Here is a 24,836-nt window from a genome sequence, read left to right as displayed (position 1 = left end):
TTGAATAAAATTAAAAGAGAGGAAGTAGGTAAGTGTTGACTGAGTTAAAATAAGCACAAGGAGACAAAAGCGTACACATCCAATCCTTGGTTATCATTGAAGTAAAGAAGCAAAAGAATAATTGAAAACTAAATAGGTGAATATGGTGAAGCCAATAGTCGTTACAAGAAATTTCGTTAGTTAAAACGTCTTCAGTTGGCAATGTGTGGAGAGAGAGAGAACGTGCATGGTATTTAAGAAATAAATAAATTATAATACTCTTGTGATGCCTTTTTTGACATGTGGGAACTTTAATCGCGAGAGGTTCCAAATTGGGAAAAGATTGAAGGGGTGTTTGGAATTTAGAATTTTGAGTTGTGCCAGTACCATTCAATAGCTAGGGCTTCATATTGAAGTATTCTGTAGCTAGATTTTAGTTTAATGATGGAAATGACAGAGTCAATGAGGGGGTTGTGGGTCTGGGCATGAATTGTAAGTTCTGTAACAGATTGGTTAGACATGAGACTATGGAAATGATAGTATGCACAGGTGTTGGATGTTTTTGATGAGCCAAATTTGGTAGTGGTACTTCCGATGTAACATGTGTTACAGTTTGGTTGACAATTAATGAGGTATATTATATTATTGAGGTTGTTTGCAGGATATTTGTGTGTGTCTATAGGTACTGAAGAAGGATCCTAATTTGTTGTTGGTGGAAAAAACAAGGGAAATATCAGTGTCGTTAAATAGACTGTCCTACGAGTTCATTGTGATAAGGGAGGACTATGCGGATGTTTGTTTTTTTATTGTCTTTGGTTGGGTTGTTAAGTTTAATTTTATTTTTAGCGATGGAGATTGTGTTTAAAATAAGTTGGTGGGGGTAACCTCTGGATATAAATTTGTCAGTGAGATATTGGATTTCGTTGTAAAGGTCGGTTGGTAAGGGACTGTACTTGAGTGCATTGTGAATCTGATTATATAAAACTGCTTTTTTAGTGTTTAGGGGGTGATGAGAAGCAAAATGTAGGTATTTACCGATGTTTGTATTTTTTCTGAAAATTTTCGTATTTAATTTTGTGCCTGTTATATAGATAGTGAGATTGAGGAAATTTATCTGATTGTTTTGTCCAATTTCAAGGGTGAATTTAAGTCTGTCATATATAGAGTTGAGTTTTACGAAGAGGTTATCAATGATGGATCTGTTGCCTATTACAAGAATGTCGTTGGCGTATCGCATGTATAGTTTTAGTTCAGGGGGAAAGGGGTGTAGAATTTGGCTCTCAATGGTGGCTAGGTAAATTTCAGACAATGGGGCCAAAATTGCCTAGTCCCATTAGTAAGCCAAATATTTGTTGGAAAATTTTTTTGTTAAATCTAAAAAAATCTTGCTTCTAATAGAAGGGTGGCGAGCTCAAGAATATGGTCTATAGCGGTGTTTCCCAACCTTTTTTTTACCATGCCCCACCTAAGTCTTTCTAAAATTCTGATGCCCCCTATGTAACGTTGGAAAACACCGATATATATATTTTTTATATTCAAAAATTGAATTATTCCCTAAATGAAGCCTAATTACAACTTGTTCAGGACACGAGACTTAGGTTTTAGGAAGAAATCATTAGGAAATTATTAAGAAAAAAATAGTACGTAAATTTTCAAAACATATAATAGACATTGTGATATCCAGTCGATTTATTTTCTTTAGTAACAAATCATTTATGGCACTAAATCCACATTCAGCTAAATATGAAGATGGAAACGGTAACAACAGTTCTCTTGCAAAGTTGGTTGAATTTGGGTATTTAATTTCTGTTTCATCACAAAGCCATGCCATCGCTTCTTTTATATTGAATAAAGTTTTAACTGACTCATCATTTTGCATTTCTGAGAATTCTTCTTGGTACTGCATTGATACATCAGACAAATCCACTAACATTGGTTGCATCATCCAGGTTGGAAAATCAATTTGTTTTAAATCAAGAAACCTTTCTTTTAAATCATCAGACAGAATTTTCAGATGATCAACAATAACAAATACAGCGGTATCAGTCACTTCACATTTTTGCAGACAACGAAGCTGTTCAAATTTTTTTTTTTAAATATATTTTTGACATAATTTAATAAATGTAATGAAACCAAATATCTTCGCTTTTGCATCGACGAGAGTTTTATTTGTTCCTTGAAGTTGTTTATTTAATATATTTAGTTTTTCAAAGATATTGGCTAAATAACTCACAAATGCTTTACCATCGACTGTTAACAGATGCTTCATTTTAGGTTTGTCTTTGTCACTTAAAAAGTCACTAATAGTATCAAATAGTTCCATAAATCTTTTCAAGCAGTTCCCTTTCGAGAGCCACCTTACTTCAGTGTGAAGTAAAAGTCTCACATGGTCTTCATTTTGTTCTTCACAAAAAAGCTTGAAGAGACAAGTTTTCCCTATGAATAACACAATGCACAAGAAGCATTTCTGGATTCTCATCTTTCATCAATTTTAAGCAGCCATTTTTTTTGCCCATCATATTAGGAGCACCATCTGCAGCGCAAGATGTTATATTTTTCATTGATATATTATTGTCATCTAAGTAATTTTTTAGCTTATTATATATATCTTTGGAGGTAGTGATGCTCTCTAATGATTTACAGAATAACATTTCTTCAGAAAAATTACCTTTATCAATATATCGTACATAAGTTATCAGTACGGCTTCACTGTCTCTCAAAGTTGAGTCATCCATTTGCACTGAGAATTTTCTTGTTTTCAGCTTTCCAACAAGTTGTATTTCAATATCTTCACTCATTTCATCTATTCTTCTGCTAACAGTATTGTTATTGAGTGGCATAGCTTTCACGTCTTTGTCATCTTTTTCCAGAACTGTTTTAAGAAATGCTGATATTGATGGTTTGATTAAATTCTCTCCTATAGTATGATTTTTCCCAGATTTAGCAATGAGTAAAGAAATTTCATAACTAGCCTCAAGAGTACGATTGACAGTTGCAATATGAGCAATAAACAGACTTTACCAACAATTCTTCTTTTGTACAAGTTAAGTCATAGTAGGCGGTTGTTTTAAACTCTAGACGAGCAATTTTTGAATTGCCCCCCTGAACAATCAAATTTCCCCTGTGTGGGGCGTGGGACCCACGTTGGGAAACACCGGTCTATAGAAAGGGAGGTACGTTTTGTTAAGGTATCGTCTGTTTCTAAAAACTTGTGTAAGGCTTGTAAAGTAAATGGAATATGGACATTAGTGTAGAGGGAAGTGACGTCATAGGAAGCTAAGATGTCTGTATCGGTTATTGTAATATTATTGATTTTTTGAAAAGCTTGATTGGTGTTATTGATCTTGAATGTGGAAAATTTAGTAAGAGGGGTTATAATTTTGACCAGAAAGGAGGATAAATTAGCGAAAGCTGATTTGCTGTATGAAACAATTGGTCTTAAAGGATGGTCGGTTTTGTGTAACTTAATGATTGAATGGTACCAGCACCACTCAAACCTCAAAATTCTAAATTCCAAACTCCCCTTCAATCTTTCCCCAATTTGGAACCTCTCGCAATTAAAGTTCCCACATGTCAAAAAAGGCATCACGAGAGTATAATTTATTTATTAAATACCATGCGCATTCTCTCTCCACACATTGCCAACTGAAGATGTTTTAACTAATGAAAGTCCCCGTAACGACTATTGGCTTCACCATATTCACCTATTTAGTTTTCAATTATTCTTTTGCTTCTTTACTCCAATGACAACCAAGGATTGGATGTGTACGCTTCTGTCTTCTTGTGCTTATTTTAACTCAGTCAACACTTACCTACTTCCTCCCTTTTAATTTTATTCAATTTAACAATTCAACCTAAACATTAACCACGCTACCTAAGTAAGCCATCGCAGATTAATTCAAGGTGAGTACCGCTTTTTAAGCTTTCGCTATCCTTTACTAGTGTATTAACACGGTACTTGAAGATCTCTAAAACTTCGCATTATAATATTATAATCAATGTTTCTCCATTGTCAGCAACAGTAGAGAAATTTAACTGGAACCAGCAAATACCATGACAAAGTATAGCAGAAATAAGATATGTGGCTTCCAGAGAATTATATACATAGAACTAGAGAGTGTCTGCCCAACTTTAGAGAAATATTAAAGTAAAATACCACAGATACAGTTAGGACTTCAATGTATCAGAAACAGATTAAGATAGACAGACCAATTTTCATTGGTCTGTCTATATTTTACAATTTTCATTGTAGAATATTATCATCCAGTCTGCACAGGGAATAAAAAGTATACATTTAATACTGCAATTTACCAAGTGTGAAATATCCATAAAAAAAAAAAAAAAAAAAAAAAAACAGTTAAAGTACAATTCCCAGATTAGTAATGGCTGATTCTATGTATAATAATTTGGTTGTATTATAAATACCTGTAAATTTCTCTTGCATTTACATAGTAAATCTTTCTGAATGTGCAAAAATCAGCAAATGCCTATAAGCTTTATATATTATTATTAGTATGCATAATAGGTTAGATATTAGCTTATAGTTTAATGAATACTTATGTGCCATTGTAATTATGCCAATTGGCCCAATAAGCGCCATTAAAAAGAAAAAAACACATACACTCACACATATATATATATCATGATAAATTTAATTATAAAACTTTACTATACTAAATAAATTATATACAAGGCAAACTTCGTGAATAGGAAATATTAATTATTTCATTCAACCCCTGGCCTTTTGGCCGTGAAGTGCAACACCGTTTAACCTTGTAACCAGTTACATCCAAAGTTTTTACAATAACGATTCTCTCTCAAGGTTTAGTTCTCACTAAAATATTTCTGCTCCCCCCTTTAGTTATTCCTGTCCTTTGTACGCAAAAGTGCAATATATACAGTAGCTGGCAAACAAGATAGGTGGGGGAGATGTCCACATTGCTGGATCCTATATGGTATGTATCAAGCTGAGAACTCAAATAGCGATCGTCTTCGTAGGGTAGGGTAAGAAAATCTCAAGTTTCTTTTTTTGGCCAAAATATTTCCCATGAATTAGATAAACACAAAGTTAAACTGTTTCCGATTACTCAAACAAATCAATAAAATATAATTTAATCTAAAATGTTCAAACTTATTACCCTTTACAAGATGAATAAAATTTTTGAGAGTTTGTTAACAAGCAATTACAGAGTGAGAGGAAGAAAAAAAAAAGGTATGCCAATCTCCATCAATATCTCAAAAAAAAAAAAAAAAAAACAAGCATAATTCCTTATATACAAATGTTCATATCCAATCTATGTATAAAATTTCTTTTTCTTGTATCATTCCTCTCTTTAGATCGCTGCAATCTGACAAGTCCAAACGCACTTTGCATACGATACTGTAATAAATGTAACCCTATTATGATTAAAATTAACCTCTAAATACCTATTAAGTTTTAGAAACTTACCGATAAAGACAAACACTCCTCGGTACCTTGCGGAAATTTCACAATAAATTTACTACCTGCCCTTTCTTCGGCATAATTTAAAGGCCTGAATCGACACACGACTTTGATGCTATCCTCAGCTGGATTTTCTGTCATTTTTGAAAATGATGAAATACAACTGTTAAATATATAAAATCAGTTATGCGGCTACGTGGAATATATGTACAGGAACAAAAATCTCTGTAGACTTCGTTTTGGACAACGATGCAGCCAACGCACTATGTCTATGAAACTGTGTATACATTCCCCATTGCTACAACAGAACAGACAAGAATTCCGTCAACTATTGGACTGCCTGACAAACGTAGTGGAAATTCAGGTGAAAGGTATGAATCATCAGCTTATCATTGTGCATAACTCGTTTTGCCTAAAAGTTCATAAACAATAATCACTAAGTTGATTTTTGGTATCGTTATTCCCTTGACAGTTATTCTCAAGTAACTCGAACTTTTGGATATTGCTGGTATTTTCCAGCAACAAACATTTGTTAGAATTGAAAGAGATCGGCCATATTTCCCCTTAGATGGCATTATGGGAAGGTGCTTTACATGCAGCAAGCCGGTAATGCGGAAGTCGCATGTGAGTGCGTCATTCTGTTAAACTGGAGATTTAAATATAAACATGGTAATTAAGTTTCGGGACGGGCAATAGCCATTCAATTATACATTATGTATAATAGTCTTCAATAGCGGAATAACATTATTTCATAAATATCGAAAACATAAGTTTATTCTACTGCTATTGGGACTTCTAGACGCTCTTCTGAAAGTGATTTTTATACTATCTTTATCAGAAGATAACAATCTTTAAATCGTTATCTTAATTAAAATAACAACAACAAAAAAAAAACATGATTGCGTTATCTCATTTGCACTATAGCAAATGAAACCTGTATGATCCACTTTGTTAAACGCTCTGTTTAACATAATCGAGTTTGTGCTAAAAATGAGTTTGTTCGTGACCCATTTTAGATGTAGATCTTGTTAATGAGAATATTAAAGCCATTTATTACAGAAATAGTGTTGAAGGGTTATAGAAATTATGCGAAATTGTTATTCTCTATTTATCCCTACAAAACAGCGGCGGTATCTTCTCAGAACGTTCGTACCTGATCCTTCCTCCCCCCCCCCCCATTTCTTTTATCATCTGAAACTCGTTCCAATCTGTAATTCGTTAATTTAAATGGCTTTCCATGAATAAAGCAGTTATACCCAGCGGTGTGCAGCAGGACCGTGCGGAGCCATTTTAGTACCTGAGGCAAGAATGAAAAATTTCGTCCTCCCCTAAAATATTTTTTTAAAAAAATGACTTGTTTAAAATACATTTCTGGTACACGCTTTAATAAAAAAATTAAAATTGAGGTTTTAGAAATGACAACCAGTGGGGCTACAAGCATGGTGGCGCACCAGATAGCGCGCAGAGCTCGGTATTTTTCGACAAAGATTTTCGTCTTGCAAAAGCAAGAGGATAAACGAATTGGAATAATTAAAACATAAAATCGAAAACGTTGGCAATTATGTAATCTTTCTTTTGGCGCCCCTTTCAGCTTATAACCTGAGGCAAGAGCCGCGTTCGCCTCACCCTCGGCACGACTCTGGGTGTGCTGAAGCCCAGTTTGATTTTCAGCTCGCGCGAACCGTTTGTAAATTTTTTCTGGTTTCGGTAAGTCGTTTGTTATATATTATATTTCTAACAATCTCAATAAAATAATTTCAATAATAGGTTCTTATGAATTTCTGTTCCTTTTTTTACAGCCTTCGCGGATAGCACAGAGGTAATAACTCGGTCCCCTCCCCACATGCGCACACATACCTGATGAAAAAGACAGGTTCGAATCCCATCAGTGATGCGAGGAACTTTTATGGGCTTTTTTTTTTTTTTTTTTTTTTTTCAACTCCGTGGTTTAGTTAGTCGGTCTCAGCAAGGCTCCTCCCCTCCCTCACTCACCCCCGGGAAACTTGGGTTTTTAATCCAGCAAAACAGGCAAATCGACCAGAAAACAAATGTAATTTACAAACACGGGTAGATGAGGCAATTCTTAATCCATCCTTGATACAGACATGCAGCCTACACCACAGTTGTCCTTTTTACAGTTTGGTGAGGTGGGCACAATATGTCCTGTTTTAAATTTTGTACAGTATAGCGTTATAAGTGTACATAAACCATGAACGATACATCGTTTTATGCTTTCTAGGAAAAAAATAAAATATATATTATTTTATTTATTGCACTATATGCCCCCACCTATTTTGCACTCAAAATTTTCTGATGGGTGGACACAGCAGTGTTCCAGGGAATCATTAAGCTTAATCATCCACATTATTTTGATCGCTATGGGGGAAGGGGTATGGCCGCTTTGGCATCTACCTGGAACCCTCCCCCGTACATATTTAACCTACTTTAGTCAAAAAGAGATCGTAGTCATTTTTATGGTTCTACAGTGGTGTTTAAAGAAATTGCATTACCTAGGAATTTCACATTTCTTACCCTTTTTTCGCAATGGTATGTTACATTAATGACTAGCACGTAACTCGTCATCCTGACACAAGCAAGGAATGACTGCAACCCTTGTAGAACGTGCTTATATAGCTGAAAGTAACAGCTGATGCAATATTACATCATTACCTACGCGTGTCAATCTTATCTGATGCAATCTGTAAGAAATATTGCCATACACTTAAAATAATAATAATTTATAATAATTAAAAATCAATTTAACGCAATTCAAAATTAAGAAAAAAATTAATTTAACGAAATCGTTTTGCAATTTTTTCGTTCAATTAATTTTTAGTTGCGTTAAATTGTTAATAACTCGGTCATCCTGATGACCGAGTTATTAACAATTACATTACAGTAACAATTACATTACAGTAAGAAATAAGTTACCTTAGTTACACTAAGGTAACTTATTTCTTACTGTAATGTAAGATTTTCGATTTTTTAATTGTTTAGTTTTAATTTCTGGAGAGTATTACACAGAAGTGTTCTATGTGTCATATAGAGGTAAACTTCTCTTATTCTTTTACAAATACATGTATATGCATATATACCATGTGTGGTAATAAAGGTCCCGGACTGGTGCAATAAAAAGAATACAAAATGATGGGCTCAAAAATTGTTTTATTTTTATTCAAAGTAATCACCACCTGATTGTATGGACTATGCTAAAAAAATGTGACAAGTCAGCGTCCAAAGAGAGTGGTATTCAGTTCAGCAGTTACGTTTTTCTTTGTCTTCAACGTCCTGAAATCTTTTTCCTTTGAGGGCAGTTTTCACCTCGGGAAAGAGGAACAAGTCTGTTGGTTGCTATGTGGGGAGAGTAGGGTGAATGGTTATTTTTGTACAATTAGCATTAGCAATGCCATGATTCTTCAGAAGTCTCCACAGAAGGCGGGGTCATTGTCGTGCAACAACCATCTGCCCTTTCTCGAAATTGTGGCCTCACCCGAGAAATGCATTTCAGTGGTCTTTGAAACCCCTGTACATAAAACAGCATCGACTCTTTCCTCTTCAGGTGCAAATTCCTCAAGAATAACATCCTATTTGTAGAAAAACATAATCAGCATCCTCTTGATCCTGGACTTCTACAACAAAACTGCATGCTCCAACAATTCGCCTCTGGGTCGTACTGAAACACCCAATACGCATTTACAGGCGATGATGACCCTCTTCTTTGCTTCTGCTCATCCGTGAGGCTGTGCTGCACACATTTTGCATGCACTTTCCTTTTCCCTAAATTTCATCAGAATTTGACAAATCGTATCCTCTGTTTGTTCGTATCCAATTCACAAGCCATCATTCTAAGTGTCAAACTACGATCTCTTACCACAATTTCCTGAACTTTTGTAACTGTCCTCATTTGGCTGACAGATGCCCACTTCTTAAGTCATTGCAAATATCCTCATGTCCGTCTTTGAACCACTTATACCATTCAATCACATTGGTACGACTTAACGTTTCATCACCATAAACAGTTTTTAGCATTTCATTCGTTTCTGTTTTAGATTTATCAGTTTAAATCAACATCTGATATTTGTTCGTTGCTGCATTGCAAAATCATGACACGGAACGTTGATGCTACTAACGAAACTTGTTACTTGCAACCTGTCAGCTTAGTGGACAATCTCTGTACTACCATCTGTTGGAAGAAGTTTAAACTGTAACATACCACCTCTGTTTATTTCCAAACTTACTGAAATGATCACAACAGCAGAAGTCCCGAAATTTATTTCACCTCGCATATTATATCATATCATTTTTTTAATTATTTTATTTTTTCCTGTTTCAGAATGGTTAAAATCTCATGTTTACTGGATTATATTAATGTATAGTTTCATATTAGTGCCAAACATACCCGTTGATAGGAAGCTGGGGAAGGGGAACAGTAGTAGTCATTTTGTTTCAGGGGAGGATGCAATCATTGTTTCAATTTTGTTTCGGAATAGGAGAACAAAAATGTGGTCAAAGAGCTTAACATGCACATTTTCGTACGTAATTCTGCCAGATTACAACCAGGGCTGCGTTAAAAAAAAAAAAAAATTAAACTATGTGGCCAGCTAACCTTTGAATTTCCTCAAGCGGTCAGCCTCAGCTACCCGGTTGTTGAAAATTACCGGAATAAGTTACGGGAAGGAAACTGTGGTGAATAAGTTACACGAAGGTAACTTATTCACCACAGTTGGAATAAGTTACACTAAGGTAACTTATTCCACTAATTTAACAACTCGCTGGCTGAAAGCAAACTTCCTATAATTTCCTCTTTATTCAAATCAATTTTGAATTCGACTTATTCTCAATAACCCCAGGGGCTCACATCTTGTGAGTATGGGCTTGGCACACCCAGGGTCCTGAGATGGATATCATCATTGGTGATTCCCTTCTTCTACTTCTCTCTCTCTCTCTCTCTCTCTCTCTCTCGGGGTAATTCCGATTTATTTTTTAATAATAATAAATAAGTCAAGAGATTCACCCTGATTCTCAGCCCATCCCCCGCAAAATAAAAATCTTGCGTGCGCCGCTTGTCAATATTATACAGCAGGGGGTTTTAAACTGTAGGTCGCGATCCCTCCGGGGGTAGCGAAAAAGATTGTGGCGGTCACGGCAAACATTAAAAATTTGAGTAAATTAAATATTTATTATAGAATTATTGAAATTATTATGAGGGGTCGCAAAAAGGTCATTAATAATTTTGTCTTATGAAAAGGAGTCGTAGATAAAAAAAAGTTTAAGAACCTATGTTACCCAGTACGCCCTGCGCGCATGCTGAGACCGTGAGGCGTCAAGTGTATTGTGTTTGTAAAGTACGTGTATTTTGCGGTCGATTTGCATCTTTTGCTGAGCCACTTTACTCAACTACGTTGTGTGTGTGTGTGTGTGAGAGAGAGAGAGAGAGAAGGAAGAAAAAACTTCGCGTTGCGTTATTTGAGGAGATTTGAACTTCGCAGTGCTCCCTACACTGCGTCTGTGCTACCCGGGAAGGCATTATGCCCTCCCTAAAGAGTTCCTTAATATACTTATCAGTAAAACTGGTTTGTTAAAAATGACAACGGAAAGTGTGCTTATAAGTTCAAATTTCCCTAATCATAAATAAATAATTGTTATATATTTCTAAACAACGAATATCGTTTGCGAATATTACAAATAATGAAAACAAACACATAGAAACGCACATTTAAATTTACACTTTCCTCCAACATGTTTTGAGGTATGTTACTCTCAAGAGGTAATGGCTGATATCAGTGGTGAAATGACAAAGTAGATGGCAGTTCTATTTAAATTAAAAAAAAAAAAAACCGGTCATATTAGGTTTGCTCGAGAACACTCTCATTTCTCCATGGGTTCTCTAATTTTCCTGTTTTGCTGGGCAAAAAAAAAAAAACTGTTTCCAGGGGCCACACTTTTTTTTTGGAACAGGGCCTTTTCCACCCCGTATGGGAAGGTTGGTGATTATAATCACTGTGCTGCCAGGTGCATACTCTGGAAGTCCATACGAAGGGGGTTCGTTGGATCATGATGTTGTAAACACTGCTGCTCGTTCCTTCCCAAGTTTTTTCTGTATGAAAAACCCGAGTTTCCGGAAGAGAAACCTTTCTATTCACTCCTGAAACAAATTCGGGAGTGAACAAAAACCTTGCCATCCACTCCTGAATTTGTCTCAGGAGTGGATGGCAAGGTTTTGTTGCTGCAACCATCCTAGTGGGCATCCAATAGTGATATGAACTGGTTGTCACCGCGCGAAAAAGCCCATAAAAGTTCTTCGCATCATTGACAGGATTCGAACCCAGGTTTTTAACACCCGGTGTGGGAAGGACAGTGATTATAATCACTGTTCTATCTGAACAGACAAAGTCCATGTTTAGCAATTTCACTGTTTTGCATCTATCGGCTTGTACAAGCTGGGGCAGTCTACATTCACCTCGACCGTTGATGAGGCGAGGGTGTTTGCCATTGGCCTGCTGCTATTCTGTCCACTCTTTGTCTAGGCCTAACGACGCCAAGCGTTCCGTATGAGTTTACATTTGGTGAATTTGTGTCTGGTAGAATCGAAAAAAAAAACAAAAAAAAAAAAAAAACCTTATATTGGAGTCCAAGAATTACCTGATCTAACCATGAATAATATGTATGTCTGTAAATTGCATTTGTTTTCTTGTCAGTTTGCTTATTTTTCTGTACCAAAACGCAGATTTTATGGGAAAGAAAAACTCATTGTCCATGCCTGGGACCATGTAACTCAGAAAGTCAGAGTGAAAAAAAGTCCATAAAAGTTCCTCACTTCATTGACGGGACTCAGAGCCAGAACTTTTCCACTCACTGTGGACAGGATGGTGATTATAATCACTGTGTTACCCGAGAGGGTGCTTTGTAGATGTTACCTAATGAACGAGAAAAAGGATTGGGATCACAAGAAATCTGTTAATAAGGAATCATACAGGGTAAAAAAATTTAGTTGATAGATAGCAGAAAGAGTGGGACATCCAAAATCAACTGCCAGAAACGTCACACACCATCATTCATCCCAAGGCAGGTAAACTAGCAGGGATAAGGAGGTGATTATTCCCTTGTATAAGGCAATGGTTAGGCCACATCTTGAGTACTGTATACAAGTCTGGAGGCCTCACTTCAAGAAGGATGTAGAGCTGCTGGAACGGGTACAGAGAAGGACAACGAGATTAGTGAATGGAACAAAGGGTTGCTCTTACGAAGAAAGGCTTAAGTTTTGCAAATTACAGAGTCTGGAGACTAGGCACCGGCGAGGTGATCTGATAGAGGTGTATAAGGCTTTGAATGGTTTGAGCATGCTCAGTGCCAATAGGATTCTTCATCTTGCTCAGAATAATCACCTCAGAGGGCATAAATTCAAATTGAGGAAGGACGGATGTCGGATAGATGTGCGGAAATTTGCCTTTGGCCAGCAGGTGGTTGGTTGGTGGAACAGACTTCCATCACTTGTTGTTGAAGTTGATAGCCTAAACAAATTTAAACTCAACTGGACAGGTATTTCGAACGAACGGAGGGGTGAAATGGGAGTGGTGTGTGTTTTTTTTTTTTTTTTTTGGCTGATGCTGAATAAGCTTGCTTTCTTGCATCATATGCCTCTACTAATGCTAATGCTAACTACCACTGTTGATATTTGAAATGGATATTAAGAGGAACTTACAAAATCATTCTGAATAAGATGACTCAAGAGACAATTAAGATGAGAGTTGAGGAAATTTGCTTTGACTCTGGGGGGGGATTTTATTATTGGCCCCCACTTGTAGGTAGAAGGAATGTACAGGGTTGTTAAAATTAAAGTATCCCTATGCAGAGGGCTGTGAAGCGAGTTCCAAGGCTCGTATTGAAGAGTAATTTGGACAACAGGTACAATAAATAATGCGCTCGCCATTTATTAGAAAAAAAAATTAGCTATAAAATTTGTCACTGTATGGCATGTAACTATTTTAATTACGATTATGCAAATAACTTACGTCATTTGCATAATTGTAAGTTATTGCCACAGCGCCACTACTCAGCTGTACTGTACTGCATAAAAGCAAAGCAGTCTCTTCAAAATCATACAGATGTTTGCCTGCACTACAGAAAGCAATGCCAACAACTTTTCAGGAAAAGGCACAATTAGTGAAGCTCTATCAGAACAGCAACAATGCAGCTGTGGCTATCAGAGAATTCTGGTGTCAGAAGCACATAAGGCGTGACCTATGATTGTTTGTGCTGTCCACAAAATGATTGCAAAATTTGAAGCGACAGGACATCTTGGTGTTCAACCAGGTAGAGGTCAAAAACGAGTGGACTCCTCTTGTTGAAGATGTGGCTATGGCTGTCTTGGATTTATCAAGTCAATCTCCATGTGTGCCAGCTGTTTCTCGTGAAGTAGACATGCCGTACTCCACTGTAAGGCTAGTAATGCATCAGCTGTTGCGATACTACCCTTACAAGATGCACATGCTACAGCAGCTAAAGCGTGGTGATGCAGATTTTCGTTTCACATATGCACTTCAGTTTCTCGCACAAATGACAGTGGATATCACTTGGCCAAGGAACTTCCTTTGGAGTGATGAAGCCCACTTCTGCTTAAATGGAAAAGTGAATACGCACAACTGTCGCATTTGGGCAACAGAAAACCCTCGAGTTATCCAAGACATCCCGTTGCATTCTCCAAAAGTGAGTGTGGTGTGGATTTACGGCCACATTCATAATCGGGCCATATTTTTTTGAACAGGTAACACCAACTGGACCTCGCACCTGTTCCATCACTGGACAGTGATATTATGAAATTTTGGCAAATTTTGCAATACCAGAGCTGCAACAACGTGGGTGCCTTCAGGATACCATATTTATGCAAGATGGTGCACCACCCCACATCCGCCATTGTGTCCAAAGATTGCTAAGGTAACACTTTACAGATGAATGAGTCATCATCATCTGTTGTTTCCAGACATCTTGGCCACCCTGATCACCAGACATCACCCCATGTGACTTCTGGTTGTGGGGTTTTTTGAAGAACCAGGTGTATCGTTAAGGATGTCAAACTCTGGCAGATCTGGAGAGCATTAGACATCATGTGCTGGCTATTCCAGTTGATATGTTACGTTCTGCTGTAGAAAATGTTCTTTGAATGGAAACTGTTGTTGACCGAAATGGAGGAAACATTGAACAAATGTAGCACTGTCCAAGTGAGTTGTATTGCCACAGCGCCATATAGTGACAAATTTTATTAACTATTTTTTCCCCAATAAATGGCAAGCGCATTCTTTATTGTATCAGTTGTCCAAATTTCTCTTCAGTATGAGCCTTAGAACTCACTCCAGATCCCTCTACGTAGGGATACTTTAATTTTAACAACTCAGTATTTTGTAGAGATGGTATTCATTTGAACAAAGGTAGTGCAAGGATTTTTTCCAGTATCACCACAGAGGATAACCCTACTTCCCCCTAACTAGCAGTTTCCCTCAACCCTAAGGGTTCAGGGAAACTGCTAGTTAGGGGGTAGAAGGGTTTATCTGATGATATGGATGAAAATAATGCTTGCACTCGCCTCAAGAATTCTTTTTGTTGTCACAACAGCTGACAGCAAGATGTTCTGAGGATAGCAATGTTTCATATTAGCGGGATGAGAAAGATAGGGACAAGCCTAAATAACTTCAAGGAGTGTGTGTTAGGGTAGTAAACTATAGAATATTTGTCTTAATTGTGTCTAGAGCAGCGATTTTCAACTGGTGTGTCACGAAGGGTCCGCAGATGTGCCACGGAGTTTGTGGGAAGGTAGAAAAGAAGAGAGAAAAAAATTTGGGGAATAAAAAAAATCGTCAAGGTAAATTTTAGAAGTACTGTATATTTTTCATGAAAGGCCGATAAGAATGAAAACAGTAAGTTTAATAAAAAAAAAAAGTTATTATAGTAAAATTCCAAGAACTTCCATCCCTGTTGATCCAGATCCCAAAATAACTCTGCAATGTACTTTTACCACCCCACCTTTCACCATTGTCAAGCCACCAGTGTCAGTTTTCAGTCAGCTGTTGCTCGCATCGAGTGTGTTATTCCGTGTGAGTTTACACTAATGCATTTTTGTTTATTTCTATTTCGTTTTAATTATTTTGTTATTTCTGAATTAAATTTATTTTTATTTTTTTTTTAGGGCTTATTAGACGTGGACAGATTTCTAATTAAAAAATGTAAGTCAGATGATGACAATGAATCAAGTGTAGCTGGCACTAGTTCTGGTAGAATAACACATAGTGCAGTTAATATTAGTTCTGAAACTGCCGTGCGCCAGTATAATGAAGACACCTTCACACAAAGCACTCACATTATAAGAGAAACCAATTCAATATTTTAAAAGGCTTATAGCTTATCAAACATGCCAGGCTGAACAATGGACCAAAATCATAACTATTTCCGACAAAGCTCAAGAAGCAAGCTGTGCCGTTGTCGAAATCATGGCAAAAAAGATGAAATCGCATATAATTGCTGAGTCAGTAATTTTACCAGCATGCCGTAAAATTGTAAATATTATGTTTGGTGAGGAATATGAAAAAGAGATTTTGAAAATCCCTATGTCTGAAAACATTATTAGTCGGCGTATACAAGACATGTCTCAAGATGTTGAGTCACAATGCTAACATTAAAGAAGTAGATTTTTTTTCCAATCAATTGGATGAGTCAACTGATATCACTGGAAAAGGTCGAATGCTAGCATTCAGCAGGTTTGTTTGTAATGGAGACATCATTGAACAATTTTTATTTTGCAAACCACTTCCAGAAACAACAAAAGGCCAAGACATTCTTGATATTGTCAAGTTATTTCAGTTCTCACGATTTGTCGTGGAAATCATGCGTCAGCATCTGTGCCAATGGTGCTCCCTCTATGTCAGGAAGCCTGAAAGGATTCGTTACACTGGCCAAGCAAAAGAACCCTGGCATTGTTTTTACATACTGTTTCCTGCACAGAGAGGCCCTCATTTCAAAATCAGTAATACCTGAGCTCCAAAAAGTACTGTATGAGACGATCAAAATGGTTAACTACATCAAGAGTAGACCATTATAATCAAGGTTGTTTTCAGTACTGTGTTATGCCATGGAAGCTGCTCACACACACACAACTCCTACTGCACACGGAAGTCAGGTGGCTATCTCGAGGGCAGGTACTTTCAAGGTTCTATGAACTGAGGGAAGAGCTTATAATTTTTTTTTTTTTTTTTTTTTTTTACATCTGAAGAGTCTGAGCTGACTGACCTGCTTAGTGGCCCTGGTACCATTTTGGCTGTCTGGGTGCACAGTGTTCTTATTGCTTTGATCTAGCGTTTATTATAGTGATCTTAGTGCTTCCACAAGACTTCTTGTTTACTGTGCAGTGAATACTGCTATTTGGTGGGCCTTACTTCCACGTAGTCCGGGGTGGGCGGCCAGGCGAGTCCTGGTCGGCTAAACAGGCCCTGATCGAACGACTTTGTCGATCCAAAGTGATTGTGTAGTGTGGGACTCTTCTGGGAATAAAGACATTGTGTTCTTGGACAAATTATACCATAAATAACTTTATATACTTGAAAGTACTGTTGCAATTTTAAAGAACTGATTATGTCTGTACAGCCAAGAGTTAAGTTGAGCCTCAAGGCCTTAGACAGTGGGACGACAGACATCGTCGACAAACCTGCTTCAAATTCTACAGACGGTAGTTCTGGAAGCTGCGGACTGACTTCAACACAAGTTGTGCTCGATCATTTGCCAAGTGACCTAGAGGAGGTTTGCATGGAGAGCGACTCTAATGATTCGACGATTGTCGAGTCACACCAGCGAGCTGCTGTTAAACGGCTCAGGCCAGACTCCTCTGATGATGAGGAAGAATCAATGGAAAACTTCAAAGACATGAAGGAAGTACATCAGAGACTCCATGATCAATGATTCAAACAAAGTCAACAGAGCGACTATGTACGCTATTCTGGGTATGTGGGATCAGCTGGAAATCAAGCGATAGAAGTATATGCCGAGAACCAAACGCTGAAATCGATGTTAAAGATGAGTCAGTCCTCAGCCAACGTCACCCCCACTTCGTACGCGAATGCCGTGCGAACCCCGACGAGTAGTGCTCCCAAGAAGACGGATGTCCACGCCGTTCTGATCAAGTCCGATTCAGACTCCCTCAAGACCAGTGAGGCTGTAAAACAAATGGTTTTGCAGTCTGTGAAGCCTGTTCTCAAGTCTGTAAATGTTCGACGCATGAGAACTATCAAAGATATAGGAGTTGTGCTGGAGGTTGCCAGCCAAGCTGACGCTCAAAAAGTTCTGAACTGTGAGACGATAAAAGCGAGAGGCTTAAAGACTGAGGTTCCAAAGAAACCAGATAATCGTCTCATTATCTAAGATGTAGATTCAGACGTCAAACAAGATTTCCTTTCTGAGCTGTATGAACGAAACCTCAGTTCGCATGGTGTAAGTAAAGATCATTTCCAGCAGAGTACTATCATTCAGTCCATGGCGAAAGTCGCCAATAGGGACACAAAGAACTGGATCATGGAGGTTCCCGCAGACCTGAGGAATATCTTGATCGAGAAAGGGAGTGTTCCTGTACTGGTCGTCGTATAAAGTCCACGACATTCACTTCACTGTGAAATGTTTCAAGTGTCTTGCCTTTGGGCACTTAGCAAGGAACTATAAGTTCAAGACTGTGTGTGCGCATTGTGCTGGAGAAGGCCATTTTCTCAAGGACTGTCCTAAGACGGCTGGGAAGCTGACTTGTATTAACTGTAAGAAACGTGGCAATGCCTCTGACCATTCTGTCCATAGTAGAGACTGTCCAGTCTTCAAGAGCTACCTCGAACAGATAAAGAGAAATGTTTATGGGTAGTAAGCCTATAACAACTCTTACTGATGGGTTCAGTATTCTTCAGATTAATGGTTATGAGTTCGTGTCCAGTGGCCCTACAGTTGGCTGACCGCTGCAGATTGAGAAATGTGACTGTATCCTTTACAAGAGCCATACACTGCGAATGATAAGGTTCGTGGTTATCCCCTAGATTATAGGGTTGTTCAGACTGATGTAAATACAATTAGTAGTACCATATTCCCACATGCTCACGGATGTTAGTTTTGCTTTACAACTGCTTGAAGTTGCTATTTGTTTGTATATTATGTAAATAATATTGTTTGACTTCTAAACTGATGTAAATAACACTCTTTAGACTTCTAAATTGATGTAGTTTTCTTAGATTGTGGGTAAGATCAAAGCAATCTGAATTCTACAAACATAGTGCTACAACGTTGTGTTAATAAGGATAGTAGTGACTTGCCTCCACGGGGCTAGGGATGGTAACTTCCTGGCGGTAAGACGAGTTCTCGCCGTTAGGAAGGCTAAATAGGTCGAAAGTAGCTAAAATTGCGTTGTTGAGCCTTTGCTCGGGAAACGCTCCAATGAGTGTAAATATGATGATGACCTGCTTAGTGATGAGACCTGATGCAATCAAGTTGCTTTCCTAGCTGACATTTCCCAAGCCTTGAACACTCTTAACAAGAGTATCAGGGAAAGAATGAAATTATCCTTACTTGTACTGACAAAATTAGCTCTTTTAAGGAAAAACTAACATTGTGGTGAACCAGAATCAAAAAAGAGAACAAAGTTGAAATGTTTGAGTTGACAAAAAAGTTGCAGACTGGACAAAAATCTTGTCGATTTAATTCTACAAAGTTTGTCACTGCTAAGTAAAACATTTAAAAGTATTTCACGTCACTTGATGTATCTTCCTTGGACTGAGTAAGAGATCTGTTTGTGTTAAGTGCGTTGGAGTCAGCAGAATTAACTGTTATTATTATTATTATTATTATTAGCCATATGGTACAAGGAAGCCTGAGGCTTATGCTGCACCAGCCAAAAAAAAAAAAAAAAATTCCCCGAGTTATCCTGAGAGAGAGAAGTAGAAAGGAATCACCAAGAAAGAGACGAATGATGATATCCAGCTCAGGATATCATCATTCAGCTGGTGCAGCATAAGCCTCAGGCTTCCTTGTACCATATGGCTAATAATAATAATAACAGTTAATTCTGCTGATTCCAACGCACTTAACACAAACGGATCTCTTACCCAGTCCAAGGAAGATACATCAAGTGACGGGAAATACTTTTAAATGTTTTACTTTCAGAAGAAGATGAGCTGACAGAATTAAGAAACAACAGAGGACTGAAACTAAAGCACCCATCAACAGATTTGGTCTCATCCTGGTTGTCTCTCCAACAGGAATACCCCCATTATCACAAAGAAGGTGATTGAAGCACTCCTTCCTTTCTCTATGTCGTATCTGTGTGAGGCTGGCTTTTCTGCTATGAACATAATGAAGAGTAAGAACAGGTCGCGGCTTCAAACATTAGAGGAGGACTTGAGGGTATGCTTATCAACCATCTGACCTCAGACAAGAGACATCACCAAGCACAGATTTCACACTGATATTTTAATTATTTTAATGATATATTTTTATAAATAGCATCTTTTCAATGATATCTTATTTCAGTAATTGGAATAATATGAACATAAATTTTAAAAATAAATCTTTTGAAATCCAGATCAATATTATTTTAAAAAATAACGCAATGATTAGAATTTTAGCTATTGAACTTTTAAACACAATCTTAATGCCATTTTTTTTTTTAATGATAAAATCTCTCCTTAAAAAAGTGATGGTCTGCCTTGACAATTTTAGCACCTTGCTCAGTGTGCCATGAGTTCAAAATCACTGGTCTAGACTAATGTCAGGAGTGTTGTCAACAAAATGACTGAATTTGACCTGCTGGTTAGGACAACTAATGCTGATATAATGGGGCTAACAGAAACTTGGTACCACTGGGAAATTGGGGATGACAATTTCCACTATGGTATGTATAATGTGTTTAGGAAATGTAGGGAAGATAGAAGGGGTGGTGGTGTCATGCCTCTTATCAAAAGCAGCCTGAGCGCAAAAAGAGCATTTGCTGAGTCTGAAGTCACATCAACTAACTCACGTGAGTTAGTTGGAAGCAAAGGTATAATGAGAGTGGGAGTAATCTACAGACCAGAAGATTGAGAAGAATATGACAAGAGTCTTTACATGCAAATGGAATGGGTAAGCAAGCAAGTTTGAATATCTTATTATGAGTTACTTCAATCTGCCCCAGACTGATGGGAATAAGTGGGAGGGAAACTCACCTTGGGGAAAAATTTTTCCAAATAAGCTCAATGTTTATTATTTGTACCAGCATATCAGAGATAATAGTAGGGATGAGAATATTCTTGACCTCATCATTACTCACGAATTATATAACGTCACTGGGCTTTAAATAGAAGAACCATTGGCAGGTAGTGATCATGCAGTCATCAGTTGGAAGATGAAGAAATATATTGCAGTAGTTAAAGGCAAGTGTTTTAATTTCTGAAGAGGGGGACGTTGACAGTTTAAGGCATTATATGATATCTATGAATTGGGCAGATTGCAGAGTGAGGACAAATACACTTGAATTATGGAATGCCTTTCAAGCAAAAATCACAGAAGCCATGAACACATTCATACCATTAAGAAAATATTGCACGAGGTGGATGCCAAAATGGATGAATGCAGAGCTGAATTGCCAAGTAGAGTAGAGTAGAAAAAGATAGCATGGGCCAGTTACAGAGTGATGAACAGTTGAGGTTGACAGCTTGAATAAATTTAAAGGTCAACGGGATAGTTATCTATGTGAGGAGGGCAGAATATGATTTGTATTTTCTTAGCTATTTTTTTTTTTTTTTTTTTTTGCGGCCAGTGTAGCAAAGGCCTGTGGCTTCCTTGCACTATATGGCTATTGCTATTACTAAGTGTAGAGCAAATAACCTTCAGAAAAAATATAAAATGGGCTACCGTGGTTGCACAGCTGCTTGTAATCCAAAGTTATCCTAGCAATGCTCACTGCCCAATTATGGCAGAGAAAACAGGCCATTAAAGTAACTGCAGAAAGTGGAGTGATGAATCACATTACAAGAGCTAGGTATCAGATGGATACACTTTAGCATGGTGTATGTCCAAAGCATAATTTCATTAAGTCTATTGTACCAACAACAAAGTTCATCAAGATTCCTTATTATACAGGACCAGTGGCATCTCTGGATCATCTGAGAGTGTACATGTTCATTTGAGGCACCTACTGCTAAAAAATGTAGTGTATTTTTATGTTTATTTCATCTTGTGTGGCCTCAAAATGGGAGGGCCTAAGGGCATGCACCTAGTGCCCTTATTTCTGAACATACAGCTAGAGAGGTGGGAAGTCAGAAATAAATCAGTTAAATGTCATAAAAGCTTTGTATCATACATTATTGTATTTTAAATGAAAAAATCTGTCATGTATGATGCAGGACTATTTTTCATTGTTTGGATTTGGCCTATTGGTTTCATCAATGAAACTATGAATGCAGCTGTCTGTTATGACATTCTAAACAATTCTACATTACTTACATTGTGGCAATTTTTAGAGAGAGGTGATATTTGTATCACCATAATGATGCTGCATGCTACAAAGCACATTTAGGAAAGCATTAGTTTTGAGAAGAATAATGTAGCAAACCTGCCATTTCCAGCACAGAGCAGAACTCTGAATCCAATTAAACACCTTTGGGATGCTTTTGACTTTTGTACAGCCAAAGCAGGCCATATTATATTAAAAACTTGCTGAAAGATATTGGGATCAAATACTTGTGGGCCTCAGACATTTAATAATTAAGAGCCTGAACAAAACATCCTAGTTCAAGCAGAGGACTAGTTACAGACAGGAGTGGTGGAACAACATTCCAATCTGCACATAATAAATACTTATAGTCCTGTAGATGGTTATTCATATCAATAAAACTCATGTAAAACCCGTGGCTTGTGGCCATGTAGGTCTTGCTCTTTATCTCATAGGTTTTTTTGGGGGGGGGGGTCATAGTATCAAAAATTTATTTTATCTGATTTCTGATAGAAAACTGGTGGTATTGTGTGCCACTCCTCTAAGGCATTTTAAAACTCCATTAACAAAGGGGTTTTGGTCTTGCCCTAAGTCTGATATTCCAGTTCATCCCCAAGATGTTCAGTTGGCTTGAGGTTAGTACTCTTTTTTTTTTTTTTTTTTTTACTATAATGGGCTAGAGGCTTGAGGAACAGAGTGGTTGGTATCATACCAATTAAAATAAGGACCCTTCAACCACCCAGCACAATACTGGTCACTACACTCAGGCAACACATGGCACAAAATCCTCCACATTAGAGCACTGGTCCCATGGGAGATTGCTACTGTCGGTGACTCAACTGTCAGGAACAGGAAATATGCTTTGTAAAAAGGATAGTGTAATAGGACTCAGGTATGCCTGCCAGTTGCAAAAGTTGATGATGTAGAGGAGCAGTTATCATATTTTAAGGGCACAAAAGGTGATATTGTTATCCACATTGGTACTAATGATATTAAGAGTAGATCTGAGGATTTACTCAACAAGGACAGAATTATTATCAATGGACACTGTTCTTTGTGGAATAATGTTATTAGTGGATTCCCCCAGGATTCAATGCTGGGCCTATTGTTCTTTTCTATATTTATTAATGATATTGATGAAGGTATATCAGGCTTAATATATAAGTTTTCAGATGATGCAAAGGTTGCCAGGGTGGTCTAGGAAAATTAGGCAGATGGGCTAAGAAGTGGAAATTGAAGTTTAACATTTATAAATAAGGTACTGCACTTGGATAGCAATAATCCCAGCTTAACGTACTAACTCTGTGGTACCACACTCATGGCAGTGGAGAATGAAAAAGACCTGGGGATAATTGTACAATCAGGTATGAGGTTCTCTGAGCAGTGCAGACAGCCTGCTAGGGCAGCTCACGATGTTTTTCCAATGATATACAGGAATTTTGCCAGCTGGGATAAGGAGATGATTATCCCATTCTATATGGGTGCAGTTAGGCTACATCTTGAGTACTGCATACAGGTCTGGAAGTCTCATTTTAGGAAGGATGTGGATCTGGATTAGAACTGGTGCAGAGAAGAGCAATGAGATTAGTGGAGGAACAAAGAGGGTACTCTTATTGTTTAGGAAAGGCTTCAGTTCTGCAAATTGAAGCACCTGGAGAGTAGGCAGTCTGGAGAGCATTAGTATTTCAATAATCTTTAAAATATCATCTCATAAAAGTAAGCTGCATCATGATAAAGTTAGTGCTGATTCTATTAATTTTAACATGAAGTTTCTTGTGAATGCCTTATTAGGATACATCTTTAGGCTCTAAGTGACTCATTGTGTGAATTAGATGATTTATAAACAGCAAGACTATTAATATAGCTCACTTTCATTTCTATGAAAGGCAGCTATATTAATAGTATTAGACGATGATGATACGGATAATAGGAATCTTCATGGTTCTCATAAAAAACACTAGCAGCATAGATGTAGTTTGCGTAATTTAACCAAAATGATGCTTTTGGTGAAAAGCTTCCATAAATGCTGCTGCTGCCAAGAGTAGCTCCTAAATGGTATATCTATAATATACCATTTAGGAGCTACTCTTGGCAGCAGCAGGTATATATCTATAATATACCATTTAGGAGCTACTCTTGGCGGCAGCAGCAGCAGCAGCATTTATGGAAGCTTTTCACCAATACGGAGCAAGTTATGGAAGCTTTTCAATACGGAGCAAGTCTTAGTTTACCTCCTTACAGCACTGTCCCTGTGTGCATGAGTGTGTGTGAGAGAGAGAGAGAGAGAGAGAGAGAGAGAGAGAGAGAGAGAGAGAGATAATGACAGCAAATAAGACTTAGATTTATGCAACAATGCTGGCCCCAAAGTTTGAAGGGCACTTCCAATCTTTACATGAGCTTGTCCAGCAAGCCAGAGATTGTAACAGTGCATCACACACTGAAGTTGTGAAGTCTAATTTTAAGCCAAATATACAGTGCATAGTTCTGAAGAGCACATAAACCATGAACTTTCCATGAACTTGCCCAGCAAATCTGAAATTTTTGTACAAACCTCATTTGAAGTTGTATCATGCATACATACAACATACAATGTATGTAAACCAAAATTAAAGACTTCATCTTTTTTTTTTTTTTTTTTTTTTTAAGAAAATGGATTCTTTATTTACAACAGAGCATATCAACACACAGTTCACATTAGATTTAGAAGAGCAAATCTGCCTAAGATTATAAAATAATTTATGAATATGTCTTGAAAGTAATTCTTATGTATTATTTATCATTTAAATATTATGTAATTGTTATGTATTACATTTACCATTTAAAATGACATAAAAATGTTTGTTGCTGCCCCATTGCTTAATCAGAAATATAATCAGTCAACTCAGTAGCTAATTTTAGCCTTAGCTCAGTAATAGTAATAGCTATTAAAAATAT

The 24,836-nt window shown here is 37.3% G+C and overlaps 1 protein-coding gene across 3 annotated transcripts in view; it reads right to left on the bottom strand.

The window, feature by feature from the left end:
* Nucleotides 1-6,009, bottom strand: part of LOC150090678 (kinesin heavy chain-like) — a 400,102-nt gene extending 394,093 nt beyond the window's left edge. For all 3 annotated transcript variants that reach the window (XM_090372178.1, XM_090372181.1, XM_090372188.1), the window contains exon 1: nt 5,429-6,009. In XM_090372178.1, the coding sequence (XP_090228304.1) occupies nt 5,429-5,563 (135 nt within the window). In that variant the 5' untranslated portion in view covers nt 5,564-6,009. The remainder of the gene's footprint in view (nt 1-5,428) is intronic.
* Nucleotides 6,010-24,836: the final 18,827 nt, after the last annotated feature.

This window comes from Mastigoproctus giganteus, chromosome 1 (assembly GCF_048544385.1).
Source record: "Mastigoproctus giganteus isolate SK-2022 chromosome 1, ASM4854438v1, whole genome shotgun sequence".
NCBI lineage: Eukaryota > Metazoa > Arthropoda > Arachnida > Uropygi > Thelyphonidae > Mastigoproctus > Mastigoproctus giganteus.
Note: the sequence above shows the minus strand (reverse complement) of the source record. Positions and strands in the feature narration are given on the sequence as shown.